Source organism: Coregonus clupeaformis, chromosome 39, assembly GCF_020615455.1.
Source record: "Coregonus clupeaformis isolate EN_2021a chromosome 39, ASM2061545v1, whole genome shotgun sequence".
Lineage (NCBI taxonomy): Eukaryota > Metazoa > Chordata > Actinopteri > Salmoniformes > Salmonidae > Coregonus > Coregonus clupeaformis.
The window spans coordinates 18297303-18310483 of NC_059230.1; the positions used below are offsets into that span (position 1 = coordinate 18297303).

At 41.3% G+C, this 13181-nt stretch overlaps 2 protein-coding genes across 2 annotated transcripts in view; one reads left to right on the plus strand and one right to left on the minus strand.

Moving 5' to 3' along the window:
• The window catches only part of LOC121554476 (equilibrative nucleoside transporter 2), a 42320-nt gene extending 38946 nt beyond the window's left edge, over positions 1–3374 (plus strand). Inside the window, exon 13 of the mRNA XM_041868075.2 lies at positions 1729–3374. Coding sequence (XP_041724009.2) covers positions 1729–1840 — 112 coding nt within the window. The 3' untranslated portion in view covers positions 1841–3374. The remainder of the gene's footprint in view (positions 1–1728) is intronic.
• A 4004-nt stretch (positions 3375–7378) lies between these two features.
• Positions 7379–13181, minus strand: part of LOC121554298 (serine/threonine-protein phosphatase PP1-beta catalytic subunit) — a 29003-nt gene continuing 23200 nt past the window's right edge. The window contains exons 5-8 of the mRNA XM_041867794.2: positions 12893–12964; positions 12218–12369; positions 8340–8474; positions 7379–7922 (exon numbers count right to left, since the gene is read on the minus strand). Of these exons, the coding sequence (XP_041723728.1) occupies positions 7818–7922; positions 8340–8474; positions 12218–12369; positions 12893–12964 (464 nt within the window). The 3' untranslated portion in view covers positions 7379–7817. The remainder of the gene's footprint in view (positions 7923–8339; positions 8475–12217; positions 12370–12892; positions 12965–13181) is intronic.

The following is a 13181-nucleotide window of genomic DNA, read 5'->3' on the forward strand; positions in this document are numbered from 1 at the left end:
TTAAACTCAGTTTTTTACAATTCCTGACATTTAATCCTAGTAAAGATTCCCTGTCTTAGGTCAGTTAAAATCACCACTTCATTTTAAGAATGTGAAATGTCAGAATAATAGTGGAGAGAATGATTTATTTCAGTTTTTATTTCTTTCATCACATTCCCAGTGGGTCAGAAGTTTTACATACACTCAATTAGTATTGCCTTTAAATTGTTTAACTTGGGTCAAATGTTTAGGGTAGCCTTCCACAAGCTTCCCACAATAAGTTGGGTGAATTTTGGCCCATTCCTCCTGACAGAGCTGGTGTAACTGAATCAGATTTGTAGGCCTCCTTGCTCCCACATGCCTTTTCAGTTCTGCCCACAAATGTTCTATAGGATTGAGGTCAGGGCTTTGTGATGGCCACACCAATACCTTGACTTTGTTGTCCTTAAGCCATTTTGCCACAACTTTTAAAGTATGCTTGGGGTCATTGTCCATTTGGAAGACCCATTTGCGACCAAGCTTCCTGACTGATGTCTTGAGATTTTGCTTCAATATATCCCCATAATTTTCCTTCCTCATGATGCCATCTATTTTGTGAAGTGCACCAGTCCCTCCTGCAGCAAAGCACCCCCACAGCATGATGCTGCCACCCAGGTGCTTCACAGTTGGGACGGTGTTCTTCGGCTTGCAAGCTCCCCCTTTTTCCTCCAAACATAACGATGGTCATTATGGCCAAACAGTTCTATTTTTGTTTCATCAGACCAGAGATCTTCTGTAGCTCAGCTGGTAGAGCACGGCGCTTGTAACGCCAAGGTAGTGGGTTCGATCCCCGGGACCACCCATAAACAAAAATGTATGCACGCATGACTGTAAGTCGCTCTGGATAAAAGTGTCTGCTAAATGGCATATTATAATTATATTATTATCTTTGTCCCCATGTGCAGTTGCAAACCGTAGTCTGGCTTTTTTATGGCAGTTTTGGAGCAGTGGCTTCTTCCTTGCTGAGCAGCCTTTCAGATTATGTTGATATAGGACTCGTTTTACTGTGGATATAGATACTTTTGTACATGTTTCCTCCAGCATCTTCGCAAGGTCCTTTGCTGTTGTTCTGGGATTGATTTGCACTTTTTGCACCAAAGTACGTTCTTCTCTAGGAGACAGAACACGTCTCCTTCCTGAGCAGTATGACAGCTGGTGGTCCCATAGTGTTTATACTTGCGTACTATTGTTTGTACAGATTAATGTGGTACCTTCGAGCGTTTGGAAATTGCTCCCAAGGATGAACCAGACTTGTGGATGTCTGCAAAAAAAATTCTGAGGTCTTGCTGATTTCTTTTGATTTTCCCATGATGTCAAGCAAAGAGGCACTGAGTTTGAAGGTAGGCCTTGAAATACATCCACAGGTACACCTCCAATTGACTCAAATTATGTCAATTAGCTTATCAGAAGCTTCTAAAGCCATGACATATTTTTCTGGAATTTTCCAAGCTGTTTAAAGGCACAGTCAACTTAGTGTATGTAAACTTCTGACCCACTGGAATTGTGATACAGTGAATTATAAGTGAAAGAATCTGTCTGTAAACAATTGTTGGAAAAATGACTTGTGTCATGCACAAAGTAGATGTCCAAAACTTGAAACCAAACATACTGTATATGCATACTGTATTTATGTGTATATTGTATGGCACATCATATCTATCAGTATGTGTCATCCTCTATTTAGTCTGCTCTCTCTCTGTCTCCTCCCAGGTTGGTGGCATCCAAAGATGCAGAGACGGCCGGGGCCCTGATGACTTTCTTCCTGGCCCTGGGCCTCTCCATCGGGGCCGCCCTTTCTTTCCTACTGCGCCTACTGGTCTAGACACACACACCAGAGGGACCACCACCATCCGTCACCAGCCCCTGTTGTTTTGAGTGACGGTCACCTCCATGGCCATTCGTAAATTGAGTGACCACTGCCACCAAATGCCATTTTCATACGTAGAAGGACCTAGGCTGGGAATAGAGAGCTGCATACCGATAAAGCCTGCATCAAAATGACCACTGCCACCAAATGCCATTTTCATACGTAGAAGGACCTAGGCTGGGAATAGAGAGCTGCATACCGATAAAGCCTGCATCAAAATGACGTTAGTACTGACCACGATAGATATTATACAAGGGATTGAGTATTACCTCTCCAGCTGCCACATACATACACTATACTCACTGAAATAACTGAGAGAATGGCCTTAAGAGGCGACTTTAAGGGAATAATGCTACCTACTTCACCACCCATACACAAAAAAAATGTATGCACGCATGACTGTAAGTCGCTTTGGATAAAAGCGTCTGCTAAATGGCATTTTAAGTGGTTTACAGTGATAAGAAGGCAGCACTGGTTGCCTCATCAGAATAATGGACACAGTCAGTGCCAAACCGCTTTAAACTTGGGACATTTTCATTATTTTTGAGTTGGACCATTTTAAGGAGTTTTTTTTGTATAACATTATTTGTTTTCTTAGCTGTAGAGCTTTTATGTAAAGGCACTAACCTTAGTCAAGTACTGTAACTGTATGGGTTTTTAGAGAACTAATGGATTGTTCAACAAAGTAGTTCAATTTATTATGATCCTGCCTAGGAACGACATCAGAGCAAATCATACGATTACCGGCTCTGAAGTTGAAGTACTTATTCTTTTCAACGTTTTATTTGATTTAAAACTTCTGTTTCGGTTTTGATATCATGATTACAGCTAGGTCTCTTCATTATTGTTATTTACACATCAGAACAAAGTTACCATATTTCACATTTCAGTAACGGGCACGGAGCTCCACTCAGACGTCAGCAAGGTGGAGGTGGGGTACTGGTATGGGCTGGTATTATTAAAGATGGAGCTAGTTAGACCTTTTCAGGTTGAAGATAGACTCAAACTCAACTCACAGTTTTGAGAAGACACTTTGGACAATGCTCCATCGCATGCATCGAAGTACTCCACTGCGTGGCTAGCCAGTAAAGGCCTGAAAGATGAAAGAATAATGACATGGCCCCCTTCCTCACCTAACCTAAACCCTATTGAGAACTTGTGGTCCCTTCTTAAACGGTCGATTTACGGTGAAGGAAAACAGTACACCTCTCTGACCATTGTCTGGATGGCTGTGGTTGCTGCTGCACAAAAAGTTGATCGTCAACAGATCAAGAAACTGACAGACTCCATGTACTGTTATTGAAAAGAAGGGTGGCTATATGTTTATTTGTAAATTTTGAGTTGTTTGTTTTATTATTCTCACTTTAACAGATGAAAATAAACAAGTGAGATAGGGAACTTTTTGTTTTTCATTTAGTGGCCTGTAATTTTCATCATAGGTACACGTCAACTATGACAGACAAATTGAGGAAAAAAAATTCCCGAAAATCACATTGTAGGATTTTTAATGAATTTATTTGCAAATTATGGTGGAGTATTTAAGTATTTGGTCACCTACAAACAAGCAAGATTTCTGGCTCTCACAGACCTGTAACTTCTTCTTTAAGAGGCTCATCTGTCCTCCACTCGTTACCTGTATTAATGGCACCTGTTTGAACTTGTTATCAGTATAAAAGACACCTGTCCACAACCTCAAACAGTCACACTCCAAACTCCACTATGGCCAAGACCAAAGTGCTATCAAAGGACACCAGAAACAAAATTGTAGACCTGCTCCAGGCTGGGAAGACTGAATCTGCAATAGGTAAGCAGCTTGGTTTGAAGAAATCAGCTGTGGGAGCAATTATTAGGAAATGGAAGACATACAAAACCACTGATAATCTCCCTCGATCTGGGGCTCCACGCAAGATCTCACCCCGTGGGGTCAAAAAAATCCCAGAACCACACGGGGGGACCTAGTGAATGACCTGCAGAGAGCTGGGACCAAAGTAACAAAGCCTACCATCAGTAACACACTATGCCGCCAGGGACTCAAATCCTGCAGTGCCAGACGTGTCCCCCTGCTTAAGCCAGTACATGTCCAGGCCCGTCTGAAGTTTGTTAGAGTGCATTTGGATGATCCAGAAGAGGATTGGGAGAATGTCATATGGTCAGATGAAACCAAAATATAACTTTTTGGTAAAAACTCAACTCGTCGTGTTTGGAGGACAAAGAATGCTGAGTTGCATCCAAAGAACACCATACCTACTGTGAAGCATGGGTGTGGAAACATCATGCTTTGGGGCTGTTTTTTCTGCAAAGGGACCAGGACGACTGATCCGTGTAAAGGAAAGAATGAATGGGGCCATGTATCGTGAGATTTTGAGTGAAAACCTCCTTCCATCAGCAAGGGCATTGAAGATGAAACGTGGCTGGGTCTTTCAGCATGACAATGATCCCAAACACACCGCCCGGGCAACGAAGGAGTGGCTTCGTAAGAAGCATTTCAAGGTCCTGGAGTGGCATAGCCAGTCTCCAGATCTCAACCCCATAGAAAATCTTTGGAGGGAGTTGAAAGTCCGTGTTGCCCAGCGACAGCCCCAAAACATCACTGCTCTAGAGGAGATCTGCATAGAGGAATGGGCCAAAATAACAGCAACAGTGTGTGAAAACCTTGTGAAGACTTACAGAAAACGTTTGACCTGTGTCATTGCCAACAAAGGGTATATAACAAAGTATTGAGAAACTTTTGTTATTGACCAAATACTTATTTTCCACCATAATTTGCAAATAAATTCATTAAAAATCCTACAATGTGATTTTCTGAATTTTTTTCCTTATTTTGTCTGTCATAGTTGACGTGTACCTATGATGAAAATTACAGGCCTCTCTCTTTTGGCTCGTGAGCGCTACTTTCAGAACTACTAGCTAAAAGGTATTCAAAAGTACCGGAGAATCTCTTTAATCTTATTCTCATTTCCCTCTCATGAAATCGTTGCTATTGATTTGATTGATCAAAGTGTAAGAGTGTGTTTTCTGAATGGAGTGAACTATGTCATATGTAAGAGACATATGTAAGAGACATAAATGAGGTACCTGTACATAAAGTGTTGTTGAGTGAAACAGACGTTTGGTTTCAAAATGGCTGGATGAAGGGCTGATGAGGACAATGGCCCTGTTCGAATACTCTGCAGCTGCATCCTTCTTTCCTTGAAAAAAAATCACTGGCCTAACACAACTGGACAGGTGTAAGCAAAGATGCCATTACACTATTTTTAGGAAGCGAGACCAGATCGAGGCAATAGTGATTCAATTATTAGTTGTAGATAGTTAAATAATAGCTGTTGTAAAAGTACTTTAGGCAATAAGCCTTAACATGGTTTTGAAACCCTGGTTATGAGGAGGAGGAGTCGGGAATATAAATGCCGCCTGTTACATACAATTGAAGTCGGAAGTTTACATACAATTAGGTTGGAGTCATTAAAACTTGTTTTTCAACCACTCCACAAATTTCTTGTTAACAAATTATAGTTTTGGCAAGTCGGTTAGGACATCTACTTTGTGCATGACACAAGTAATTTTTCCAACAATTGTTTACAGACAGATTATTTAACTTACAATTCACTGTATCACAATTCCAGTGGGTCAGAAGTTTACGTTCACTAAGTTGACTGTGCCTTTAAACAGCTTGGAAAATTCCAGAAAATGATGTCATGGCTTAAGAAGCTTCTGATAGGCTGATTGACATCATTTGAGTCAATTGGAGGTGTACCTGTGGATGTATTTCAAGGCCTACCTTCAAACTCAGTGCCTCTTTGCTTGACATCATGGGAAAATCAAAAGAAATAAGCCAAGACCTCAGAAAAAAATGTGTAGACCTCCACAAGTCTGATTCATCCTTGGGATCAATTTCCAAACGCCTCAAGGTACCACGTTCATCTGTACAAACAATAGAACGCAAGTATAAACACCATCGGACCACACAGCCGTCATACCGCTCAGGAAGGAGACGCGTTCTGTCTCCTAGAGATGAACGTACTTTGGTGCGAAAAGTGCAAATCAATCCCAGAACAACAGCAAAGGACCTTGTGAAGATGCTGGAGGAAACAGGTACAAAAGTATCTATATCCAGAGTAAAACGAGTCCTATATCGACATAACCTGAAAGGCCGCTCAGCAAGGAAGAAGCCGCTGCTCCAAAACCGCCATTAAAAAAGCCAGACTACGGTTTGCAACTGCACATGGGGACAAAGATCGTACTTTTTGGTCTGATGAAACAAGAATATAACTGTTTGGCCATAATGACCATTGTTACGTTTGGAGGAAAAAGGGGAATGCTTGCAAGCTGAAGAACACCATCCCAACTGTGAAACACGGGGGTGGCAGCATCATGCTATGGGGGTGCTTTGCTGCAGGAGGACTGGTGCACTTCACAAAATAGATGGCATCGTGAGGAAGAAAAATAATGTTGATATATTGAAGCAAAATCTCAAGACATCAGTCAGGAAGTTAAAGCTTGGTCGCAAATGGGTCTTCCAAATGGACAATGACCCCAAGCATGCTTCCAAAGTTGTGGCAAAATGGCTTAAGGACAACAAAGTCAAGATATTGGTTTGGCCGTCACAAAACCCTGACCTCAATCCTATAGAAAATGTGTGGGCAGAACTGAAAAAGCATGTGCGAGCAAGGAGGCCGACGAACCTGACTCAGTTACACCAGCTCTGTCAGGAGGAATGGGCCAATATTCTTGTGGAAGGCTACCCGAAACGTTTGACCCAAGTTAAACAATTTAAAGGCAATGCTACCAAATACTAATTGAGTGTATGTAAACTTCTGACCCACTGGGAATGTGATGAAAGAAATAAAAGCTGAAAGAAATAATTCTCTCTACTATTATTCTGACATTTCACATTCTTAAAATAAAGTGGTGATCCTAACTGACCTAAGACAGGGACTTTTTACTAGGATTAAATGTCAGGAATTGTGAAAAACTGAGTTTAAATGTATTTGGCTAAGGTGTATGTAAACTTCCGACTTCAACTGTACATGTTACTGTACAGTGTTTAATACATACAATTCAGCTTTGTTTTATGGAACCACAATCATGCCAATCAGTTTGTCCACAATCATGCCAATCAGTTTGTCCACAATCATGCCAATCAGTTTGTTAGGTTGTGGCTGTGAGCAGGGATTTGATTAGTCAGGATCATCCTGTATGATTGTACAACAGAAACATTTAACACGTGCTACTACAGCGAAGGGAATCATCGCTATGTATATACATGCATTTGCGTAGTTATTCTGTGTTGAGGAATTTGAGTTGCTGCTGTTGGAATAGTTTTGATATGGTGACATTAAAATGGATTGTTTTTATATTTTGGGGTTTTCATGTCTTTGTTCAATACTTGGGTGAACATCAAAACAAACAAAAAACAAGAATTAATGGAGTAGGTGTTCTATTTTTGTTTCTGCATAGAAGGCACCATCTATCAATAAAAAAAACTGACCATCTAAAAAAGGTTTATTCACCATTTTATTTATTGAAAACCCAGCAGTCGTCATTAACACATGTTCTTACTGGACAGGTGGGGAGGAGTGAAATGGTCAACTGGAGCTAGTAGCCTGTCATTCTGTCATAAGCCGAAAAAGCAAGAAGAAAAAAACACTCTGCTATGCAAACAGAATGACCACCTTGTGTTCTTATTGTTTCATTTTAACACTACTTTTAAAAAACGGGTGTGGTTGGTTACACAGATGCTAAAAAAGCCTTTGGCAGGAGAGTGGTGCGCGACAGAACAGTTCAGAGAGGGGGGAATTAAAACAAAAAGTTTGCTTTGGGTTTTATCTACTTCTTGCTCTGATGTGTTTCTCTTGTGGAAAGCTGATGAGGGACCGTCACTCATCCACGACGTCCCGCCATCTCCCTCCTCTCTCTCTCTTCCACGTTCCCTCGTTCACCGTTTCTTTGGTGGGACGGCTGTGCGGGGCGGGGTGACGGGTCGGCCGGAGTTCATCCCTCCGTACTGGTACTTGGCCTTCTTCTCAGACGGCTTCAGGATCTGCACAGTGATAGTGGACAAGGACATATACATGGACCATTAGGCCGTACATCTAAATCCCAATCAAAGGCATATACCACCTGTATAATTGTACCAATTTCTTCTTTAAGATGTTTGGTGAATCATTAAAACCAATAGGGACAATAAGAGACTAAACAGTATTTGTGATTATATCACACCTAAGGGTTGTTGTTCGGCCCCAGGTGTATCCCGGTGATAGTAGTGATATAATCACAATATAGAATGGACAAGAGGCGTATTGCTTAAACAGTGTACAAACTTCACTGTGTGGAATGATACATTTTAGGGACTTATGAGAATGTTCTCAGTCAGTGTCTCTGATTACATCCACATCAATCATACTCCATACAGACAGAAAACATCTGTTGTCAGAGGTGCCAATGACACTGCTGTTACCTGGAAGGAGCACATTAGGGTCTCGTCAACACTCATCATGCCGCCGGCATTGTCAAACTCTCCACAGTAATTAGGAGCTGAGAACAGAGTCACCAGCTGCCGCTTGGCAAAGAACTCATAGCCATCCTCCACCACCTGGGGGAGGCATACACACAGTCAGCACATCAGTGGACCTGCAATATCACAGTCAAGATAGCCCTGGAAAATACATTGACTAAGTTGTAGTATTGCAACAGCAAGTGAGGTGTATAATACTTTTCATGTGCTGTTGTCTGTGTGCATGTCAGTGTATGAGTGCTTTATCTAAGAGTGAATGTAGTAAACTTATTTTTTTAAGGAGTGGTTTATGAGCCTGGCGGGTAGGAGCGTTGGGCCAGTAACCGAAAGGTTGCTGGATCGAATCCCTGAGATGACAAGTTAAAATCTGTCGTTCTGCCCCTGAGCAAGGCAGTTAACCCACTGTTCCCCGGGCGCCGTGGATGTCGATTAAGGCAGCCCTCCACACCTCTCTGATTCAGAGCGGTTGGGTTAAACGCGGAAGACACATTTCAGTTGAATGCATTCAGTTGTACAACTGACTAGATATCCCCCTTTCCTTTCCTTTATGGGAAAGATAGACCATTGGAGAGACACAGGAAAGGTAGAAGAGGAAGGGCAAGGGTCACTGGCCATGAATGTAGTACATTATGAAATTTATGAACTTCCTTAGTCTAGAACCTAGACTAGACTAAACTATAGGCTACCCACTGGGCACACGTCATTTTAACGTGGATAATTGGGCATATTTGGTTGAGATGTTGATCAATGAGTTTACAACCTATATTCACCCACTCAAAAAGACAGCCAAATGTTAGTTACATTTGCAGTGTGTTATCACTATGCTTCAAACCATCTAAAAAGCACAACCAAATTCCAATGGGAAAACTGTGTCAGATTTTTGGTTCAGTTGTCAACCAAATGTATTTCATTGTGCTTTCAACCATTTGATAACAGATTAATGTGTCATCACTGTACTTCATCTAATAGCAGAACCAAATGACCTGGATTGCAGTTGAGATTACATTAAAAGTACATGGTGCAAGTAATCAATGCCGTTCAAGATTCTGCGCAGACTATTACAGCAATTGTGAAGATCTCTACAGACCTGCAATAACCTATGTATGCTATCTTGAACATGCACGCTTTTTATGATGACATACAGTGGGGGAAAAAAGTATTTAGTCAGCCACCAATTGTGCAAGTTCTCCCACTTAAAAAGATGAGAGAGGCCTGTAATTTGCATCATAGGTACACGTCAACTATGACAGACAAATTGAGAAAAAGAAATCCAGAAAATCACATTGTAGGATCTTTTATGAATTTATTTGCAAATTATGGTGGAAAATAAGTATTTGGTCACCTACAAACAAGCAACAATTCTGGCTCTCACAGACCTGTAACTTCTTCTTTATGAGGCTCCTCTGTCCTCCACTCGTTACCTGTATTAATGGCACCTGTTTGAACTTGTTATCAGTATAAAAGACACCTGTCCACAACCTCAAACAGTCACACTCCAAACTCCACTATGGCCAAGACCAAAGAGCTGTCAAAGGACACCAGAAACAAAATTGTAGACCTGCACCAGGCTGGGAAGACTGAATCTGCAATAGGTAAGCAGCTTGGTTTGAAGAAATCAACTGTGGGAGCAATTATTAGGAAATGGAAGACATACAAGACCACTGATAATCTCCCTCAATCTGGAGCTCCACGCTAGATCTCACCCCGTGGGGTCAAAATGATCACAAGAACGGTGAGCAAAAATCCCAGAACCACACAGGGGGACCTAGTGAATGACCTGCAGAGAGCTGGGACCAAAGTAACAAAGCCTACCATCAGTAACACACTACGCCACCAGGGACTCAAATCCTGCAGTGCCAGACGTGTCCCCCTGCTTAAGCCAGTACATGTCCAGAACCGTCTGAAGTTTGCTAGAGTGCATTTGGATGATCCAGAAGAGGATTGGGAGAATGTCATATGGTCAGATGAAACCAAAATATAACTTTTTGGTAAAAACTCAACTTGTCGTGTTTGGAGGACAAAGAATGCTGAGTTGCATCCAAAGAACACCATACCTACTGTGAAGCATGGGGGTGGAAACATCATGCTTTGGGGCTGTTTTTCTGCAAAGGGACCAGGACGACTGATCCGTGTAAAGGAAAGAATGAATGGGGCCATGTATCGTGAGATTTTGAGTGAAAACCTCCTTTCATCAGCAAGGGCATTGAAGATGAAACGTGGCTGGGTCTTTCAGCATGACAATGATCCCAAACACACCGCCCGGGCAACGAAGGATTGGCTTCGTAAGAAGCATTTCAAGGTCCTGGAGTGGCCTAGGCAGTCTCCAGATCTCAACCCCATAGAACATCTTTGGAAGGAGTTGAAAGTCCGTGTTGCCCAGCGACAGCCCCTGCTCTAGAGGAGATCTGCATGGAGGAATGGGCCAAAATACCAGCAACAGTGTGTGAAAACCTTGTGAAGACTTACAGAAAACGTTTGACCTGTGTCATTGCCATTGTTATTGACCAAATACTTATTTTCCACCATCATTTGCAAATAAATTCATTAAAAATCCTACAATGTGATTTTCTGGAGAAAAAAATTCTCATTTTGTCTGTCATAGTTGACGTGTACCTATGATGAAAATTACAGGCCTCTCTCATCTTTTTAAGTGGGAGAACTTGCACAATTGGTGGCTGACTAAATACTTTTTTTCCCCACTGTAAGAAGACGTTTATAGTACAGTAACCTCAAAATGTGGCCATGGATGTGTTACTTATTTTAAAGGTTGAATGCTACAAACGTTTGTAAAATAGCCTTAACTTTAGGCTATTTACTGTATTACAAAAGTCATATTGAATTGTCTTTGGTTGACAACGCAACCAAATATCAACATTTAAAGGAGATGTATCTATTGCTTGGATAGTTCCACCTGAGTAAATGGCTTAATCCCATTCTTTAACTTTTATTTTTGGTTGAGATGGAGACGTGAATCCAAATGATAAATTATTAATTTGCAAACCAATTGGAATTAAAGCCAGACGAATTCAGTGGCACAGATGGAAGTATCTAAGCAGAAGATACATCTCCTTTAAATGTTGATAGTTGGTTGCGTTGACAACCAAACACAATTAAATATCACTAAATATAATTACATTTGAAATCGACCAGAGCTTGAAACCCTAGGCCTATTGTACTGTCTATTTTTAGTTGAATTCTGTGTTGAATTCAAACAATAGCTGTTGATGACTTTGCAAATGCTATATAGGCCATCATTGATGGTAAAAGCGATAAAATATGGTCACATTTAATTTGCTCTGTTAAATCTACCCTTTGAAATTACTTTGATAGCAACAGTAAATCTATTTAGTTTTTAAGTGGAGATTGCTCAATAATCACTCTCACAATAGCATATTGGTAATAGTCAGTGACAAATATCATAGCTATGCTGGGCATGGTTAAAACCCTGGATGGGAGACTGTATATAAAGGTAGCTGTAGATATATCAATTCTTCAGTAGGAGGTGCTGACCCAGCCTATTGATTTTTTTCTTCAGATGGTGGATATAACATTGAAGATCTGACATTGTTTTAACGGTACAAATTCAACAAATTTTATAGAAGGTTTGTCTATGTTAAAATTTGGTTACCATGATTACATAATCCTGTGGTTGAAATGTTACCCTCAAAACAACAGTTTATGTTGATTACTTTTTTCAAATCCAATGTATTTTCTACGTAGATTCCACGTCACAATACGTTGAAACAATGTTGACTCAACCAGTTTGTGCCCAGTGGGTAGTGTCTTTTTTCTATCAGAATGACAGGTCAGTTCAGTTGTACCTGGTGGGCTCTGCAGATGAGGTCCAGATCGTGGCGGTTGAGGAACTTGCTGACCACATCAGCCCCAAACGTGAACGAGACCCCACGGTCGTTCTCCCCCCAACCCTGAACGTCTTTGTCTGGGTCCGACCACAGCAGGTCGCACAGCAACCCTGGAACATGCACACACACACACAACCATAGCAGGATCTGAGAAGTGAACAATGGCCTCGGTGGTTCACATCGCGCCCATATAAGGAGATGTGTGCTACAAAGGTCTGATGAACAGATACTAGGCTTGGTCAAAATGTACTTCTTTAAAATGAACCAGATCCGCCAGGTTTTCTGTGAATTATTCAATGAGTATCAGAACCTTATTAAGATGTAACTATAGATAGGTCTACTGTATTGAAATAACAATAGGTTGATCATGGACAGAAAAACAGTCTTTGAAAGAATGTTTAAATAACCCATCTATGGTAATGTCAACAGTCAACTGGTTTAGAGAATCAGAAAAACTTTAACAAATAATTACTGTACAGTACAATAATCTGGGATCACGCTTTACTGTAGGCAATTTAATCAAATTTTGCTTTGGAAATACTGACCTCTACTCTCCACTAAAGGAAATAGCACATGTTTTTGTAGTGTTGGAGAGTTGGAAAGGAGATTGTGTGTGCGTGTATGTGGACCTACCCGTGTCAGGGACATCTGTGGGTCTCATGATGCGACGGATCTGCTCCATAGACTGCAGGTCTGGAGAGAGGCCTGGTAGGAGACAGAGGAGCACAGAGACACTGAGCCAACAGCACTCAGTCACAGTCATCCAAAACACATCAGTTTCAAATCCACACACTTCCACACACTTTCAAGGTCAGTTCTCCTGCCAGAACCAGCATGTTGTAGGAGACTGCTCTACACAGAGTCTTTAACTATTTTTGCACTTAGTCATAGTCATGACTCATGTCCAACGCCTGCTTGCATT